General features: G+C 33.3%; 2 protein-coding genes across 2 annotated transcripts; one reads left to right on the top strand and one right to left on the bottom strand.

The window, feature by feature from the left end:
• Positions 1 to 2,015: 2,015 nt before the first annotated feature.
• LOC134280539 (large ribosomal subunit protein eL6-like) lies at positions 2,016 to 8,798 on the bottom strand. The gene is made up of 5 exons (XM_062762955.1): positions 8,618 to 8,798; positions 8,327 to 8,467; positions 7,548 to 7,596; positions 5,759 to 5,943; positions 2,016 to 2,210 (listed from the first exon to the last, which is right to left on the bottom strand). The coding sequence occupies exons 1-5, from the start codon at positions 8,765 to 8,767 to the stop codon at positions 2,049 to 2,051; spliced, it is 687 nt and encodes a 228-aa protein (XP_062618939.1). The 5' UTR covers positions 8,768 to 8,798; the 3' UTR covers positions 2,016 to 2,048.
• Positions 8,799 to 9,229: 431 nt separating this feature from the next.
• LOC134280315 (uncharacterized) lies at positions 9,230 to 13,664 on the top strand. The gene is made up of 8 exons (XM_062762736.1): positions 9,230 to 9,317; positions 10,314 to 10,396; positions 10,658 to 10,728; positions 11,155 to 11,265; positions 11,549 to 11,651; positions 11,916 to 11,976; positions 12,217 to 12,367; positions 12,929 to 13,664. Exons 1-8 carry the CDS (start codon positions 9,302 to 9,304, stop codon positions 12,987 to 12,989), a joined length of 657 nt encoding a protein of 218 aa, XP_062618720.1. The 5' UTR covers positions 9,230 to 9,301; the 3' UTR covers positions 12,990 to 13,664.
• Positions 13,665 to 17,266: the final 3,602 nt, after the last annotated feature.

Raw genomic sequence — 17,266 nt, 5'->3', positions numbered from 1 at the left:
TAGGAGCAAGTCCATTCCAAAGTAACTACCAGGTACCAGTATAAGCCCTATCTGGAATAAACTTACATTGATGATGCATTGAAAGATGGACACTACCATACTTACTTCCGATGCTGGATCTGATCTACATTTTCAAGATGAGTGACCACATAAAGTATTTGAAGCAGGTTTTATCCCAAGCATCTATAAGCCCTACCTGGACCAAACTTGCAAGGATGATGCATTTAGTGGTGGTCACATAAAAACTTGCTTCAGATGCTGGATCTGCTACATTTTCCAGATGAGCTACCAGCATTTAGTTTTCAGAGCAGATCCATTCTTAAAGTATGATGTAATAATGGCATTCATTTCCTATTGACATAACGGGTATTTCTAGTTCTTAAACTGTGACTTGTATCCAGAATCTTGAAAAACACTTCACAATTTTTTTTTTCTGCTCCCTGAGCCATTAACCTTGAATTCTGAAACCTTAAAGGGGCTTAGAAAAGGATTTGAAGTTAATTTTTCAAAATTTCTGTATAATGTTGCTATAGCATTTCATTTTTACACAAGAATATATAATAAACTCATTTCATCTGGAAATTATTGAAACTTAGAATTTTGGGAGGCTTTGATTGACACATCTTCACAAATGAGCAAAACTAACTTTCCATTATTGTCAGTCCGTGCTCTGTGATGTGTGCAGAGTTTAACAAATTGAACACACCCAGTGAAATGTACTGGTAATTAATGTTTTTGTAAACAGGGCATAAGATCTGTTATTGTTAATGTTTCACCGGGTGTGTTCAATTTGTTAAACTCTGCAAACACTAATAAGCATGTACTGATAATGCTGGTGAGTTTGGTGTAAAATTTCAATACTTCTCATATACCTATACACAACAAAATTTCTTCTTTTCCCAAGTTTTTAGGATAAAGTTTACCGGTACTTGTGAAAGTGCAAAGATGTGTCAACTAATAAAATTGTCCCAAAATTTCTTGTTTTATTAGCTCACCTGAGTCGAAGGCTCAAGTGAGCTTTTCTGATCACATTTTGTCCGTCGTCCGTCCGTCCGTAAACTTTTCACATTTTTTACTCTTCTCAAGAACCAGTGGGCCAATTTTGACCAAACTTGGTACAAAGCATCCTTGGGTACAGGGGAATTTAAATTGTTAAAATGAAGGGCCAAGTCCACTCACAAGGGGAGATAATCAAGAAAAGACAAAAATAGGGTGGAGTCATTAAAAAATATTCTTCTCAAGAACCACTGGGCCAGAAAAGCTGAAACTTATGTGGAAGCATCCTGGGGTAGTTTAGATTCTAAATTGTTCAAATCAAAGTTTTACATAAAAATATATAGGAAAAATCTTTAAAAATCTTCTTCTCAAGAACCATTGGGCCAGAAAAGCTGAAACTTATGTGGAAGCATCCTGGGATAGCGTACATTCTAAATTGTTCAAATCATGACTACTGGGGGTTGGGCAGGGCCATAATGGGGATTCAAAGTTTTACATAGAAATTAATGTAGGAAAAATCTTTGAAAATCTTCTACTCAAGAACCACTGTGCCAGAAATGCTGACACTTATGTGGAAGCATTCTGGGGGTAGTGTAGATTCTAAATTGTTCTAATCATGACCCCCGGGGTTTGGGCGAGGCCACAATGGGGAATCAAACCATCCTATGGTAGTGTAGATTTCAAATTTTCTAAATTATGATCAGTGGGGTAGGGTGGGGTCATAATATGTATTACAAGGGGGAAATCTGGTAAAGAACGGAATGGTGTTTTGCAATATATGTCGATATTCTACAGAAAATTGAAGAAAATAATTTCAAATCTGCGTCCAAGCCCCTTCAAGTTAATTTACTGTCCATTCATTTCAAGGTTCTTTTTATTGCCTAAATCTTTTTTATCAAAAGTATGAACTATCAATACTTGGTAGCTGAAACCATTATAAGGTGAAAAAAGCTCTCAAATTTAATTTCCGGCATTTATCTTACTTCTTATCTTTCTATTCAACACAAACACAATACGGAAACATTCTGTCAGTATTTTATTTTAAATAATGTTTAGAAGACCATTTTGTGAGGGTACTGTCGGCTTCCAAGGGAGAACATGGAACCAAGGTAACCAAACAACAATTTTTTCTCGGGATTTTTGCGGATCACGTCCAGAATTTGTTTATCAACAGCCACCTGGTCTTCTTTTCTTTCATCACTGACAGTGTACACCTATAGGAAGAAAGAAATTCTAATAATAGCAATATTTAAAAGCACAACTAACCTTTAATAAAGCAAATTTTTGACTTAAATTTTTTTAGAAAAACCAGAAGTCTCTGTTGAGACTGTAGCTCTACTGGTTTGTATTTATAATAAAGGAAGAGAAAAGTAGCAGTTGGGACTTAAAACTTTACAAAAGCAATAAACAGAATAATGTTCCTTGATTAAGTCTCTTTATGTGGCAAGATTGCAATAAGACTACAACTGTAGGAGTAGCTTTTAATAAAACTTTACAGAATTTTCAATTTTAGATACCATGGCAACATCAATCATCAAAATCAAAAACATGAAACTGATAATTATTAGTGCCGTGCGATATTACCGGTTAACCGGTGTATCCCAATTTCGTTCTTCACAATATGTATCGTGGTATTTTTTTGTGAATACCGGTTCGGGTTCGATATGCTATAATATTGTCATAAAAAGAGTTATTTGCCCTTTTCAAGGTAAAATATGGTGGCAAGCGACGTAAAAAGTTATTAGAAACCAGAGACATGTCTCTGTCAGAAACGAAAAGATGACAACTGTTACATGAAACCCCTTCATGTTCAGGCTGAATCGGAATATTACAACCTGATTCTTCAAGTTGTGCCACAAAAAACTTAGTTTGCCACTTGCGCCGACATAACACGATCAGGCAATTGCAATATCCACTCGAGAATACATGTATTTTGAGTTTGTGTTTTCATTTAACATTGACGAAAAAGAAAAATTATAAAAAATTTTATATCGTGATATATTGCAATACAAAATAAAATATTGCAATATATCGCGATACGATTTTTTAGTCGCGACACCCAACACTAATAATTATGTATCTCAGTGTAGTCTACTTGCATGCCAAATTATATTATAATCAGACTAAAACTGTATTTGGAGTAGCATTTTGAAAGTATTTCACAGAAATTTCTGTTTTTAGTAACCATGGCAACATCGTTCATGGAAATCAAAAACAAATATATAGAATTATGTATCTTAGTGTTGTCTACTTATGTGCCAAGTTATACTGAAATCAGATCAAAACTGTAGGAGGAGTAGCATTTTAAAAGTATTTCACAGAAATTTCTATATTTAGTAACCATGGCAACAATGTTCATCGAAATCAAAAACCAATACAGAGTATTATATATCTGAGTGAAGTCTACTTGTGTGCCAACTTATATTGTAATCAGACAAAACTGTAGGAGGAGTAGCATTTTAAAAGTATTTCACAGAAATTTCTAGTTTTAGTAACCAGGGCAACATAATTCATCGAAATCAAAAACATATACAGAGAATTATGTATCATAGTGAAGTCTAATTTTGTGCCAAGTTTTATTGAAAGCAGACCAAACTGTAGGAGGAGTAGCATTTTGAAAAACTGTTTACAAGCAGAAGACAAACGGATGGATGGACGACGGACGCATTACTATTGCTTAAGCTCTTCTGGCCTCTGACCAGTAGAGCTAAAAATGAGATTCTGGGGCCTGTTTTACAAAAGAACTTATCACTAAGGCCAAATTTGAAATCCTGAAATAACTTTATAATTGATATTAAAAAGATTTTTTTTTTTTTTTTTAAAAAAAGGTATGTAGAAAGATAATTTTATGGCAGCAATTTTTAACAAAATCATTAATTTTGCAAAATTTTACTATCAAGTGAAGTTTTTGGTCTTAATAGTCAAAGTTTTTTTTTTTTTTTTTTTTGAAACGGAGCCTGATCTATAACTGAACAGAAGAATGAGAGAATTCCCTTAAATTCACCAAGTATTTAGCTTGCTGGTCTGAAATATTGGGTTGAGTGGCGAGAGCTACAGACCCATCCATTGGAAAAAGAGGGGGGGAATGAGCCGTTTATAGATTTTCCTTCACTTTTCTTTTTCTGTTAATAACATTCTAGAAAACCAAAGAGGCAAAATTCTTTCTCTCCATTCTTAAAACCCCCATCCCCTCCCAAATGATGCTGCTACTACAATGTCAAATTTACATAAAATATCTGTTACAGTGGGAGGTGCATTATTCAGAATTCAGTTCAAGTACTTCCAAGACACAACATTAATATTTTAATCATGAATAAATTAAAGCCCTAAACAAGGCTCATCCTCCCCAAAAATCAAATTTCATTATACTTAGTCTTTCATACTCAGACTGATTTTTCTATTAAAATTTCATATTCCTCATCAAAAATCTAATAAATATAGCCTCAACATGAAGTCAAATATCCTTTGTATAATTTTTATGAATTTAAACATTCTCTGGGTCAAGCAGAACTTAGTACATAATAGTTACAAAAATCCAGCACCCATTATAGTCACTGTCACATGTACACCTACCATCAACTAATTTACTTGGAGGAAAAATATACAGTTATATAATATTGACAAAGCATTCATCTAAGTAAATTACATGTAGCTAACATAAAGCTGGAGCTATATGACCTATGCAACCAGAAGTCTCTGTCGAGACTGTAGCTCTACTGGTTTGTACTTATAACAAAGGATAAGAAAAGAAGCCATTGCAATCAGACCAAAACTGTAGAAGGAGTGACGTTTTAAAGGAATTTCACGGACATTATTATTTTTAGTACTAATGGCAACACCGTTCAATGAAATCAAAAACCAATGCACTATTTTATGTATCTTAGTGTAGTCTACTTGTGTGCCAAGTTATATAGAAATCAGACCAAAACTGTAGAAGGAGTACTGTTTTAAAGGAATTTCACAGAAAATTCTATTTTTAGTAACCATGGCAACACTGTTCATCGAAATCAAAAACCGATGCACTATTTTATGTATCTTGGTGTAGTCTACTTCTGTGCCAAGTTATATTGAAATCAGATCATAACCGTAGGAGGAGTAGCATTTTAAAAGAATTTCACAAAAAATTCTATTTTTAGTAACCATGGCAACACTGTTCATCGAAATCAAAAACCGATGCACTATTTTATGTATCTTAGTGTAGTCTACTTGTGTGCCAAGTTATACTGACATCAGATCATAACTGTAGAAGGAGTAGCATTTTAAAAGAATTTCACAAAAAATTCTATTTTTAGTAACCATGGCAACACAGTTCAACAAAATCAAAAACCGATGCACTATTTTATGTATCTTAATGTAGTCTACTTGTGTGCCAAGTTATATTGAAATCAGACCAAAACTGTTGGAGGAGTAGCATTTTAAAGGAATTTCACAGAGAATTCTATTTTTAGTAACCATGGCAACATGGTTCATTGAAATCAAAAACCGATGCACTATTTTATGTATCTTAGTGTAGTCTACTTATGTGCCAAGTTAAATTAAAATCAGACCAAAACTGTAGGAGGAGTAGCGTTTTGAAAAATTGTTTACAGACAGACGGACAGACAGACAGACAGACGGACGGACACCTTACTATCGCATAAGCTCTTCTGGTCATCATGAAAATCATCATGAAAATATTAGAACCTGTGTGAGTTGGCCTAGGGAATTTGTATGCGAGATCCCCCTCCCTCCAAAAAAATCTGTGCATTTTCTGATAACTGACCTCTTTCTTGGTGTCAAAGATTTCGCCCTCTGTGTGTCGGGGCTTCTTCAGCTGTTTACGGTTGAAGTATTTGTCATTGAGGCGTTCTGGTAATTTAACACCACTGATGTCCAGCTTTGTTTTTGTGGCAATCGTGTAGATCTGGTTGATTCTTCTGAGAGGGCAACCATTCAAATGGAATGGACCTTAAAACAGAGTCATTTATATAAACAACGTTGCAGTATGTGATTGTTCTGTAACATACAAAGAGACAAAGATGATATTAAACTGTTCACAAAAAGTTATGTACAGAAACAGATTGTTAAATTCCTACAATACGAGGGTTGTTCCATATGTATTGTGTATTGTACGATATCTCAAAAGCATTAGATTCAAATAGTCAAATGGACATTACAACCCTTCAAAGTATTCTCCGTGATTTGAAATACACAATTTTAATCTCTGAATCCATTTCTGAAATGCGTCACGATATGCTGATTTAGGTATACCTCTGAGGTACTGACTGACGGCTGAGCCAAGGGCCTGTCGGGACTTGTATCGACGACCAGATAAGAACTTTCTTAAGGTTTGGAAAAAGGAAAAAGTCGCATGGTGCTAGATCCGGAGAGTATGGTGGGTGTGGCAAGACGGTAACCTTCTCAGACTTCAAAAATTGCTTCACAAGCTCAGATGTACGTGATGGAGCATTATCATGAAGAAGGCGAACATGCCTAAATCCCGACACAGGACGTTGTTTCTGATAATATTTCTTGAGCTTTTTCAGTACAACATCTCGGTAATACCGACCTGTAACACTTTTGCCCTTCGGCACCGGATTTGTACGGCTAAACCATCACAAGAGAAGAATATGCAATAAAGGACCTTCTTTGTGCTCATTGTCCTTTTGGCAACTACAGGCCTTCTACTGTGTTTGGTTAGCCATAATTTGTTTCCAACTTTTCTTACTGGTTCGAAATAGTGAACCCATGTTTCGTCACCAGTAACTATGTTTGCAAATTGTCTTTGATTGAAGTTTGGAAACATTTTAAGCAGTCGCTTAGCGGTTTGTATTCGTACCTTTTTTTGGTCATCTGTCAATATATGGGGTATCCATCTGGCAGAAATCTTTCGTACTTTCAAAATACGCTTCAAAATGAAATGCACCCGCGATAGCGATATGCCAACAGCTTTGGCAATATCACGAATCGTGTACCTGCCATCACTTTCAATTATTTCCTTGACTTTTGAGACGTTTGTCTTGCCTGATACAGTCACAGGTCGACCCGATTTTGCTGCATCTTTGACGGACTCTGTGCCAGTCAGAAATTTCTGTCTCCACCTACGAACTGTCTCATAAGATACCTTATCAGAACCATAAACTTCCCCCAATTCAGTAAAAATCTGCTTTACCGAATTACCGAGTTTTGTGTGAACTTTTATATAAGCTCTAATTTCTTCAATATTCTATTTTCCCAACCATTTTTACAACAGTGGTCAACGACTGGCTCTATTGAAATGACGATTATTTTATAACCATGTGTAGATGAAGGCTCGTGTTTATACTGTTGGCAAGGTATTGAATAGAGTTATCCAGGCGTATAAATATCGACGAAATTGTGCAAGGCGTTATCGCGCTGTGGTACAATACACAATACATATCGAACAACCCTCGTATAATCCATGTCATTTTGTGTATTTCCTCAAATGCAACCAATTGTGCATTCTTTTCCTTTTGCATATTCTTCCCAATTAATTGTTCTTTAATCTTTAACAAGAGTTACTTTGGGAAAAAAAAATGTAATTCAGTTACCTGTCACCAAAAGTAATCCAGAATCCAACTGTTTCAAGAAGACAACTCTCTGCAATGAATGTTAAATGAAATTGTTTTTATTACTGAATTCCTCATAATTCATATGGGTCTATGCATTGAACAAGAATAAAAAGAGAGACTCCGAGAGATGTTTGTTGAACACTAAATTATCCCCCTCCCCAAGTGAACAAGGGGCATCACTCTGTCAAAAATTGTTCACTTGTATCCAAAACGGAACTTGAGATAGATCTTATGATAAATCTGTACCAAATTTCATTTCAGTATGTGCAAACTTGAAGCCAGAAGGTATTGTAGAAGAACGTTAATTTTGTTGCTACCATGTCCTGTATAGCACATGTGCATTTACACCAATGACTATGGATTATAATGAATAGTGAGTGAGTGACTAAGTGAGCGGCTACATACTGTAGATTCCTTATTTTTCGTGAGTACTTATTATCGCGAAAGGCCTCTTCAACGACAAATCGCGAGAATAATAATTCGCAAATGGATGATTCGTCAAAAGATTTTACATTGTTTTTAGTAGGTAGTTTTTAGCAACATAAAAATAAAAGCGAGTAATTTTATTTCGCAACTGGTGTTCCTTGCGAAATTAGGTGACAATTTATTCTATGCATTTAGGAATTTACAGTATATAGGGGCCCTCATTTAAATAGCAAGATCAATCGCATATGGTGGACAAATTCTATTTTCAAAATCGTGTTTAGCCTATGAAATGTGGCAAGGAGGTGTTAACCACAACCGATATATTGCTTTACCTTTCCCTTGTGACGGCCTGCCACAAGAATAAGAACAGTACCAGGAGTAATAGAGGACCTTATGCTGTGCTTGTGCTTGGAAAAGGCAGTCTTTCTGGACCTCAGTTTCCTGGGTTTATCCTCAGTCGGGTAATAGCGAGACTTAAATGAAAATTTTAACATGTTTAACACATATCAAATATCAAACTATGAACATTACCTGCCTGAAAAAATTATCAGGAAGTTTAAAAACCCCAAAATCATATTTAGGGAATTCATCTGATCACTCATATGTATTAAAATATTCATTACTATTCTGGTTTTCCTGACAAGTCTGGAACCACCATTTTTATCTCCACCAATAGTTTTCTTGACCATGCGGGTCTCAGTCTGTTTCTTTGCAGCTGGTTTGGCAGCCGCTGCCTTTAGCTTAGCTGCTTTAGTATCGGCTTTCGGTCCCATCTAAGAAAATTGAAACGAAGTTTGATAAATGATGAACACTTTTTAAAGTTTATTCCCTTGAACTGTATTCCCAGATAAGGATATTTGATACCATTTGTACTGTTCAAAGTATTCTTTTTTTGTTGATTACAATGTGTAATGACACCAACAACAATTAAGACAAGAAGTAGAAGCTAGAAGTGTCAAAGGTAAATATTGCTTGTACCCACGTTTGTTTTGATATGTATTTTATGTATTTCGGATTAATTTAACACAAATATGGAAAAAATATATACGACCCATCATAAAACGTTTGATTGTTAATGTGTTTTTATTTAAAGATTATATGTATAATGCACGATGACACTGATTTAGAGCGGATTTCTCTATGAAATTATGAATATACATATTTCTTATTCACTCACATCGACGGCCGGAAGTAAAAGGAAGCACAATTATTGTGACGTAAAGCACATATGGGTAACTTCCTGTGTCTGGAGAAAGAAAAACCATAGACCTACAAAAAAACAAAAAGCAACAACAACAAGTTTTACAATGATGCCACTCGCTGGTGCCTATTATTATTTTTTTTATATCATTTATGACATGTTCTTTAATATGAATGCAGTGTTTTCTTCAGTAGTATGTACACTGTGTACTTTTTTTAAATAAGCAAATTTTAAGCAAATGCATGTTTGTCATAGTCAGGTCCAGTCCAAATACGTAGCTACTTATAACTACTTAGGTATTTAAACATAACCCGGGTAGCTATTTTTACGTACTCTTTACCTTTTTTGCCTTTTGAGACAATCTGCGTTTGGGGTTTGAATCCCACGGTGGGACTCGAAGACTTGTCCATATAACTGAAGTCCTGTGTTGCATTAGGGAATTAGGGACAGATACTAAAATAAATCTCTAATTGCTCAAAGTTAGCAAGTGCAGATTTCTGCTCTAAACTTTCATCCCTGCCTTCACTGGCAATTGGTGGCATCCAAATTGCTAAACGAATGAAAAATTCTGGAAGAGATGTTTAAGAATAAAGTAAACAATTATACTATAGAAATGCAAATTTTCGTTGGGATCAAATTGCGTTGATTTGTTATCTAGAAAGGTTTCATGGATATTGAATTTCGTCTTTTTGAAGCAACACTAGTCAACAAATAGTTGTGTGCAAATTTCATGTGGGATTTAATTTGGTTGATAATTGTAAACAACGCAAAAAAAAATGAAATTTAATCCAAAACGAAATTCTTTCACAGTAATAATGTTTGCCTAAATGTTCTTCTCCCTACACTGATCATATATGGTATTCCTTTTCTGTTCCTTATAATTCACCCGTGTTTACACTTCTTCAATTCTTTAGTTTATAATATATCATTTGAATTTTTTTTCCTTCAAAGTATATGCTCCATATTTTGTGTTTTATTCAGACAAAGTTAAAAACCAAGGGTAGTAAAACGTTTTAGTAAAAATAAATATATGTAATGGTAGATTGAAATAATATATCGTTAATATGTTCACTTACAGATAATGGTACAATAACTTGTATATTTGTTCATTGTTTCAGATGGACATGTTGCGGGGGAACACCAGATTGATTATAAACAGAAGTATAAAACATTAAAAAAGAAACTAAAATTACTGGTGTATGTAAGTAAAGCATTTGCTATTTTAACATTATTTAAGTAAATAACATGAATGAGGATGGGCTTTCTTTGAGAAAAAAAATTGCCTAATGATCAACATTTCAGAGTTACAGTGATAATTAAACTCTGATGCCTACACATTTGGTCACAATGATTAATTTTAATCTCTCTGACAATAACCCAGCTAAATTATTCTTAAGAAACATGACAGAGATTTACCTTATCACCAATACATTCATTTGTATTTTATGTTTTTTTTTATTAGGAACAAGAATGTTTTTTGGAAGAATTACGAAAGGCTCAGGGGAAGTTACTCAAGGTTTCTAGAGACAAAAGGTAAACCATATATAATTTGTTATGAATTAAGAGGTATAAAGTATTACATGATTTTTATGGGAAATTCTAGATTTATATTTTTTTCACCAAATTCAAGTAACATTTTGCTATTTTTCATTTTTGGAAACCTTTCATACATCTTATTTTAGTTGTTAATCTTTTGGAGGTGGATGGATGGGTGTCTTAATTTGACTCTTTCTTAAAAAGCTTAATGTACAAATATATCTATATAAACTTGTCTATACTTGTGGTACCACTACTACATGTACCATACATAGTTTACATGGTTAGATAAAATATATCTGTTTCCACCTATCCTAAGATTAAAATCAATTAAATTTTAGAGGGGAAGCATGCAGTGATAAAACAACTGAAACACACTGTAGGTAATGAAAAAGGAATAATAATACAGTTGTTGTTTTACAGTTTTCTCTTGGATCGCCTGTTACAGTATGAAAAGGTTGAAGATTCTTCAGGGGATTCTGATGCAACAGCGTCAAGTGACAGTGAGGCAGATGGCCACACTTCTGGCAAAAAGTAAGAGCAACTAACGACACATTGTGAATCATGTTGTAATAAAGCATCCAATGTTGTAGGTGAACTGATGTTTTTTTTAAAACTATATAGCAAAGTATTGAGACAACTTGATGCATTACTCTCTCGCAAAAGCTCTACAAAGCTTGTGCTTATAAATATTGACAATGTATAAATTTTTCTGATTTTTGACTTAATTTTCAAGGCAATTGTATTGCATGCGTGATTTAATATATTTATTAGTCTGTGTTCAATGGATGCATTATAAATATTATAAAACTTGAAGGAGGAAAATTTCGATGAGTCCAGGTCAGGCCCAGTTACCTTTTGGATCAGAAGCCTCTACTATATTTGGAAATCTTAGTATGGCTGCTCTGTTTCAAGCTGCTGTAAGTGCTAAAATCATTGAATTTATCTTGCTTTTTAAATTATTCTAGATTCGAACTTTAATGTTCATTCTTTCATTTGGTATCTTTTACAAACTTGTTTGCATTTTCAATTTCCTCTTCAAGCTAGAAGTAACTAATCAGTCCTTTAGTGACCAAAGTTGCATGGATGATGCATCTAGAGATGCACACTATAAGAGCATTGATATTAGATTTGCCCTATAAATGACATGTGTTATTTAAAAAAACTGCTTTTCATCCTTACAGGGCTCCTCTAGTTCAGAACCAGTGAAGAAGCGTTCTAGACCCTCCACAAAGAAATCAAAAGGTATGTGCAGGTGTTTGAAAGGAAATGTTTTATTCCATTTTATATGGGGACCTTTTGACTATAAGACTTAATAGATTACTAGTAATTTATTGACAAATAAGACTTGATCATTTTTGTTTGTACAGTGACTACAGTGTATCAACTTTTAGTCACAAGTAAACATCAAATTAATAAAAAAATATTTAGTACAAACTTCTCTTGTAAAAGAGTTTATAATGGCGTTTCTGATGTTTTATACAGCAAAATCAAAGATGGAGAAGGCTGAGAGCCGTATGACAAGAGAAGAGTTAGAGAGGCATTTAGAATCGCGACAAAATTCATTTAAAATCGAGAAAGCCCCGGCCATGTTACCCATGGAGATATTCAGCAATGATAACTCTAATCCTGATAGGTTTGTAATACTGTAAATCACTTTTTATTCGCGAGAACTTTATTTTCGCGTAATTACGCGAGGCAGTGTGCTCGCGAAAATTTAAATCTCGCGTATAATAGTATTTCTTAAGATTATATAAAGCAATAAACACAATTCATGAAAATTTTGTCTCGCTAATCAAGAGTCAATGACTATCTTGCTAAAACAAGGTGTCGCGAAAATTTAGTGTTCTACAGTACATGGATTAATACATGTATGATACATGTACAGTAAAACTAGTTTAGTACGAACATGGATATTGCAAATTCACGGATATAGCGAAGTTTTTATGAATCCCCAACTATATTAATTTTACGTATTCCATATACTGATATAACAAATTACGGATATAGCGAAGTAATTTCGCAGGTCCCAGTGACTTCGTTATAACCAAGTTTTACTGTACTGCTTGTACACAGTCTAAAGGCACAAAGTCAAATAATTATTACGATGAATACACTTATCAGAGTGTGTATTTTAATTACTAAGTAATCACATTCTCCTTGTGATCAGTATAATAATTTATCTGTATAATTTCAGTGAGACGGCTGACACAAACAGAGAGGACTATGATTCAGATCTGGTGATTGATGCTAGCTGATAGGAGACTCCACTGACTGATGGTGCTTAGTGAACAATTGACAAAGTGCTCCATGCTAATTATTACATCATTTACATGTTTCGACATACTTAGTATATAATACATGTACTTAGGGATTATGCCCGAACTACTACAGGGACATTGAGGAAGTTACATGTTATTCATACATGTACCGGTACATGTTGTTAATATCCATGAGCAAATATATGTGCAAGATATATGTGTAATTAAAAGTAACATGACAATGTCAAATATATGTATACATGTTTTGATTTGAATAGCATTCACAGAAGAATTTATTATAAATTTGACATTTTTACATACAGGTAACTCTCGATACCTCGAAGTCCGCGGGACCGAGGGAAAACTTTGAGAGATCAAGAGTTTGAGTTTTCAAGAGTCCGGAATTTCCCGGGTTTGTTTGGCAGGTTTTAAAATTAGTCTTACTGGATGTAATGATTTTCATGCAGTGCTAACTTTTCACTACTCACTGCAATATCATTGATTTGAAATTTAAAATATTGAAAAGATTTTTTGTTAAAAATACATTGGTATTTGACATTAGTTTCAAAATTTGTCAATTAGTAATAATTAATACGTATGTATGTGTTTAATTAAGAATGGTTTTTCAACATCCGTGAAGATTTGATTTGGAAATAAAAATTCTATTAAAGGCTTACCGTATAATCCCTATTAACCGCCCAGGGCGCTTAGAAAATTGCAAAAAGGGGGCGGTTATTTTGATATTCTCTTTATAATACAGTATGTCATTTTTTAACTTTAAAAAATTCAAAGATCCACTAAAATAATGTTGAACTTTACTTTAAGTGAAGATAATCCACCCAACTTATGCTATATGATTAATTTTCCACCGAGAAATTGAATAATAGACAAGTTACAAGTTCACTTTCTTCAAATTTTGGCAGACTTTTGATACGATTCTAGATGATTTTAATCACTGAAAGGGGCCCTTTTTCTGATAATTGAAAAAAGACCTGGGGGCGCTTATAGGGGCATAAAAATTGATAGGGATTATACGGTATTTGGCATGCTCAGATATGGATGTACCTTATATTGATAGCACCTCGATATTATACCTCTTAGACTGTGCCTTGGTTTTTCATTGAAATTCAGTGTACAAGTACATGTATGACTTTGTAATGTCAAAATACAAGAAAATTATTCTTTTAAAGACATAAACTGAAATTCAGTGTAATACAATTGCAACAAAGAAATGTTGTTGCTAGATTGTGTGTTAATATTTTCTCTTATACATGTACTGATTAAAATGTAATAAATGGTCAAAATTTTATGTTGATTTTTTTTATTATAGTGTTTTGCAAGTCAAAATAATTTTAATAAACTTTTATGATAAAGAAGATAGAAAGAAAAGGGATTATCGGATCATACATGAAATTAGTGCAAGTCATTTACAGTAAAACATATAAAGAAGATAATTTGCCTTTTTTTAATTTAAATTTAAGTTGATAATGTAATTTCAAGTCATGGGGAATGAAAATCACTTCACTGTATTGTAAGCATCAATCTATAAGTATGTTTTACAATATATAGTCTAGTCATGGGGAATGAAAATCACTTCACTGTATTAATCATGTTAATTGTAAGCATCAATCTGTAAGTAGGTTTTACAATATATAGTCTTTTCTAGAAGCTGCACATGAGACTTATTTATCTAAAAAATCAAAGATGGGCCATCTTTAAAAGTATTCTTTGATTGTGCTCTCCTGACTGAGTGACAAAATAGTCCAACTCCATCAAAACTTTTTTAAAATCTCCAGAGAATACTTTCTTAATTTCCTTTGGAAGTTTTCTCATCACATGTTAACATGATCAGTTACTTATCATTTTAATTTCACCTGAGCCAAAGTCTCAAGTAAGCCTTTCTGGTCAAAATTTGTCTGATGTCTGTCATCGCAAACTTTTCACATTATTTTTTTCATCCTCTCAAGAACTAATATTGGCCAATTTCAACCAAAATTGACATAGAGTGTCTTTGGGTAAAGTTTGTTGAAATGAAGGGCCCAACCTCTTCCAAGAGGAGATAACTAAGATAACTTAAAGAAATATTGAAAAATGGGAGGGTGTACTCAAATTCCTCTCAAGAATCACTGGACTACAAAAGATAAAACTTACGGTATGTGAAAGCTTCATGACACAATGTAGATTCAAGTTGGTTCAAATCATGACCCTGGGGGTAGGGTTGGGCCACAATGGGCGGGCGATCAAAGTTTTAATTATATAAAAATATATATGAAAAATAGAAATAATATCTGAAATATATAATAATGAAAAAATATTTAATCCTTAAAAATGTTCTCCTCAAAAACAGTAAAGCAATGATTTGACATATTTATATTGAAGCATCCCCAAATACATTGTATGTTACATTCAAAATTGTTAACTCATGACCACCACTGGTATAGGAAGGGACCATAATTGGTGATCCAAGTTTTACATGAAAAAACAGAACAAATCTTTAAAATCTTAATTCTCACCAAGAATAGCAAATCCATGATTTGTCATATTAATTTAGAAGCATCTTCAGGTAAGTTATAGTTGAATTTGTTCAAATGTCCTCTGGGGGTAGGACGGATCCACAATAGAAGAATAAACATATTAAAAAAATCTGATGAAGCCATGATTAGACAAAGAAAGATCGATGAAAGTATCCTCTTTTATTTAATAAACCTGTCCCAGATCTTTCCAGAATTGGGGGGGGGGGGTATATTTGTTCAAGATTTACAAGATTTTATTAGTCCAATTAATTGGGCCCCCAGAGGAGCAAAAGATTTACAAGATGTTCATATGCTCAAGTTTTCATTTTTAAAGTTGATTGGCTAAAAATGGCACAATTCAAAATTTTTTTAATGGTCCAGGAAGCAGTTTTGTTAATGAATTCTGGAAAATAGATTTTGAAAATTCAGTTTTGATCTTTCTGGAAAAAATATCTGAGCTACATATCAACATAATTTTTCATCCCGAGTCAAGAGAGGGCAAACAAACATTATTTTTAAGTTGGCCCTACATACTTACCCAATTTTTTTATGCTGAGCCAGCAAGCTTTTTGTTTTTGAAAAATATTGCCTTGTCTAATTTGACCTCATCCTGAGCAAGTGTATAGGCTTTTTATAAAGTACAGCAGGAGGCCTAGCCATTGCAGTAAGCAGAATTTGCCACTTTAAATTTCATAATGGGCAAAATTAAAGGTACTTGGACACAAATTTGAAGTTAATATTTTCTCTATAATATTACGACTCATATATTTTGATAGCATTTCACACAAAAATAAATTAAAATTAAAAGTGCAAGGATGTGTCAATCAAACCCGCCAAAAAAATTGAAGTTTTAATAACTTTTAAAAGAAATAAGATTTTTAATTAATTTTTTTGTGAAATGCTATTAAAATATATAAGTCGTAATATTATAGAGAAAATATTAACTTCAAATCTGTGTTCAAGTACCTTTAACCATTGGAAATAATTCTAACACAGCCTCTTCAATTGACAAGTTTACCTCTTCACTTCAAAATTATTTAAAAACCCTAGCAATGTTTTTTAATGCACGGTAATCCACTCAAAGACAAACAACATGAATATTTCACTTCATTCACAGAATTCTGCGAGTAAAATGAAGTGCAGTATTCATGTTGCTTGTCTTTGAGTGGGTTATCAAGCAAAAAAAAAAACATTAACAAAACTTTCTCTTCATAAACATATTTAATAGTAATTGATCAATTCATACAATCACAAACAGAACTAGTGCTAATTGTAACGGGGACCGTTACAGATGTTCCCCAAACGCTCCCCAAATCCCTTTTTGTGCCTAATTCCTGTAAGACATTTTAAAAAATATGATCAGTATCGAAGGATTTCATCAAAGAATAATGAAAGCTACAATGATATCAACTATATGTCATTTAACCCATTGTACGTGCAACCACGTGCATGTACATGCAAGATGATCACGGCATGTTGTCTAAACAATCATAATATCTATATATCGTGAGAATAAATAAAAAAAAAATTCTTTACAATATACATTTTATAATAATTTTTTTTTTTTTTAAATTGGCCATTTTGCGTATTTTGCGCATGTACGTGCATGAATGTATGTTCGTGCATTCAATTTTGATAGTACTATTATATAGGAATCTATTATACCTATTCATATTCTAAATTTTATCCTGTTTTGTTGAAAACTAAGAAAGTTTAAAGTTTTAAATTTTCTGACAATTAGATTGTAGCAATCGTGCATGC

The sequence above is a fragment of the Saccostrea cucullata genome, unplaced genomic scaffold (genome assembly GCF_032062105.1).
Source record: "Saccostrea cucullata isolate Sc308-1 unplaced genomic scaffold, CSIRO_AGI_Scuc_v1 ctg105, whole genome shotgun sequence".
In the NCBI taxonomy this organism is placed as follows: Eukaryota; Metazoa; Mollusca; class Bivalvia; order Ostreida; family Ostreidae; genus Saccostrea; species Saccostrea cuccullata.
The sequence above is the reverse complement of the archived record's forward strand: the minus strand, read 5'-3'. Positions and strand labels throughout refer to the sequence as shown.

Bases quoted from the DNA above. Each gene is read 5' to 3' on its own strand.
- LOC134280315 (XM_062762736.1), top strand. The intron at 10,397-10,657 runs GTAAGTAAAGCA...TTTTTTTATTAG, and splicing joins AACTAAAATTACTGGTGTAT to GAACAAGAATGTTTTTTGGA. The intron at 12,368-12,928 runs GTTTGTAATACT...GTATAATTTCAG, and splicing joins GATAACTCTAATCCTGATAG to TGAGACGGCTGACACAAACA.
- LOC134280539 (XM_062762955.1), bottom strand. From the start codon at position 8,767: ATGGGACCGAAAGCCGATACTAAAGCAGCTAAGCTAAAGGCAGCGGCT. The intron at 8,468-8,617 runs GTAATGAATATT...TTTTCATTTAAG, and splicing joins TTGTCAGGAAAACCAGAATA to TCTCGCTATTACCCGACTGA. The intron at 2,211-5,758 runs GTCAGTTATCAG...TTCTTCCTATAG, and splicing joins TCTTTGACACCAAGAAAGAG to GTGTACACTGTCAGTGATGA.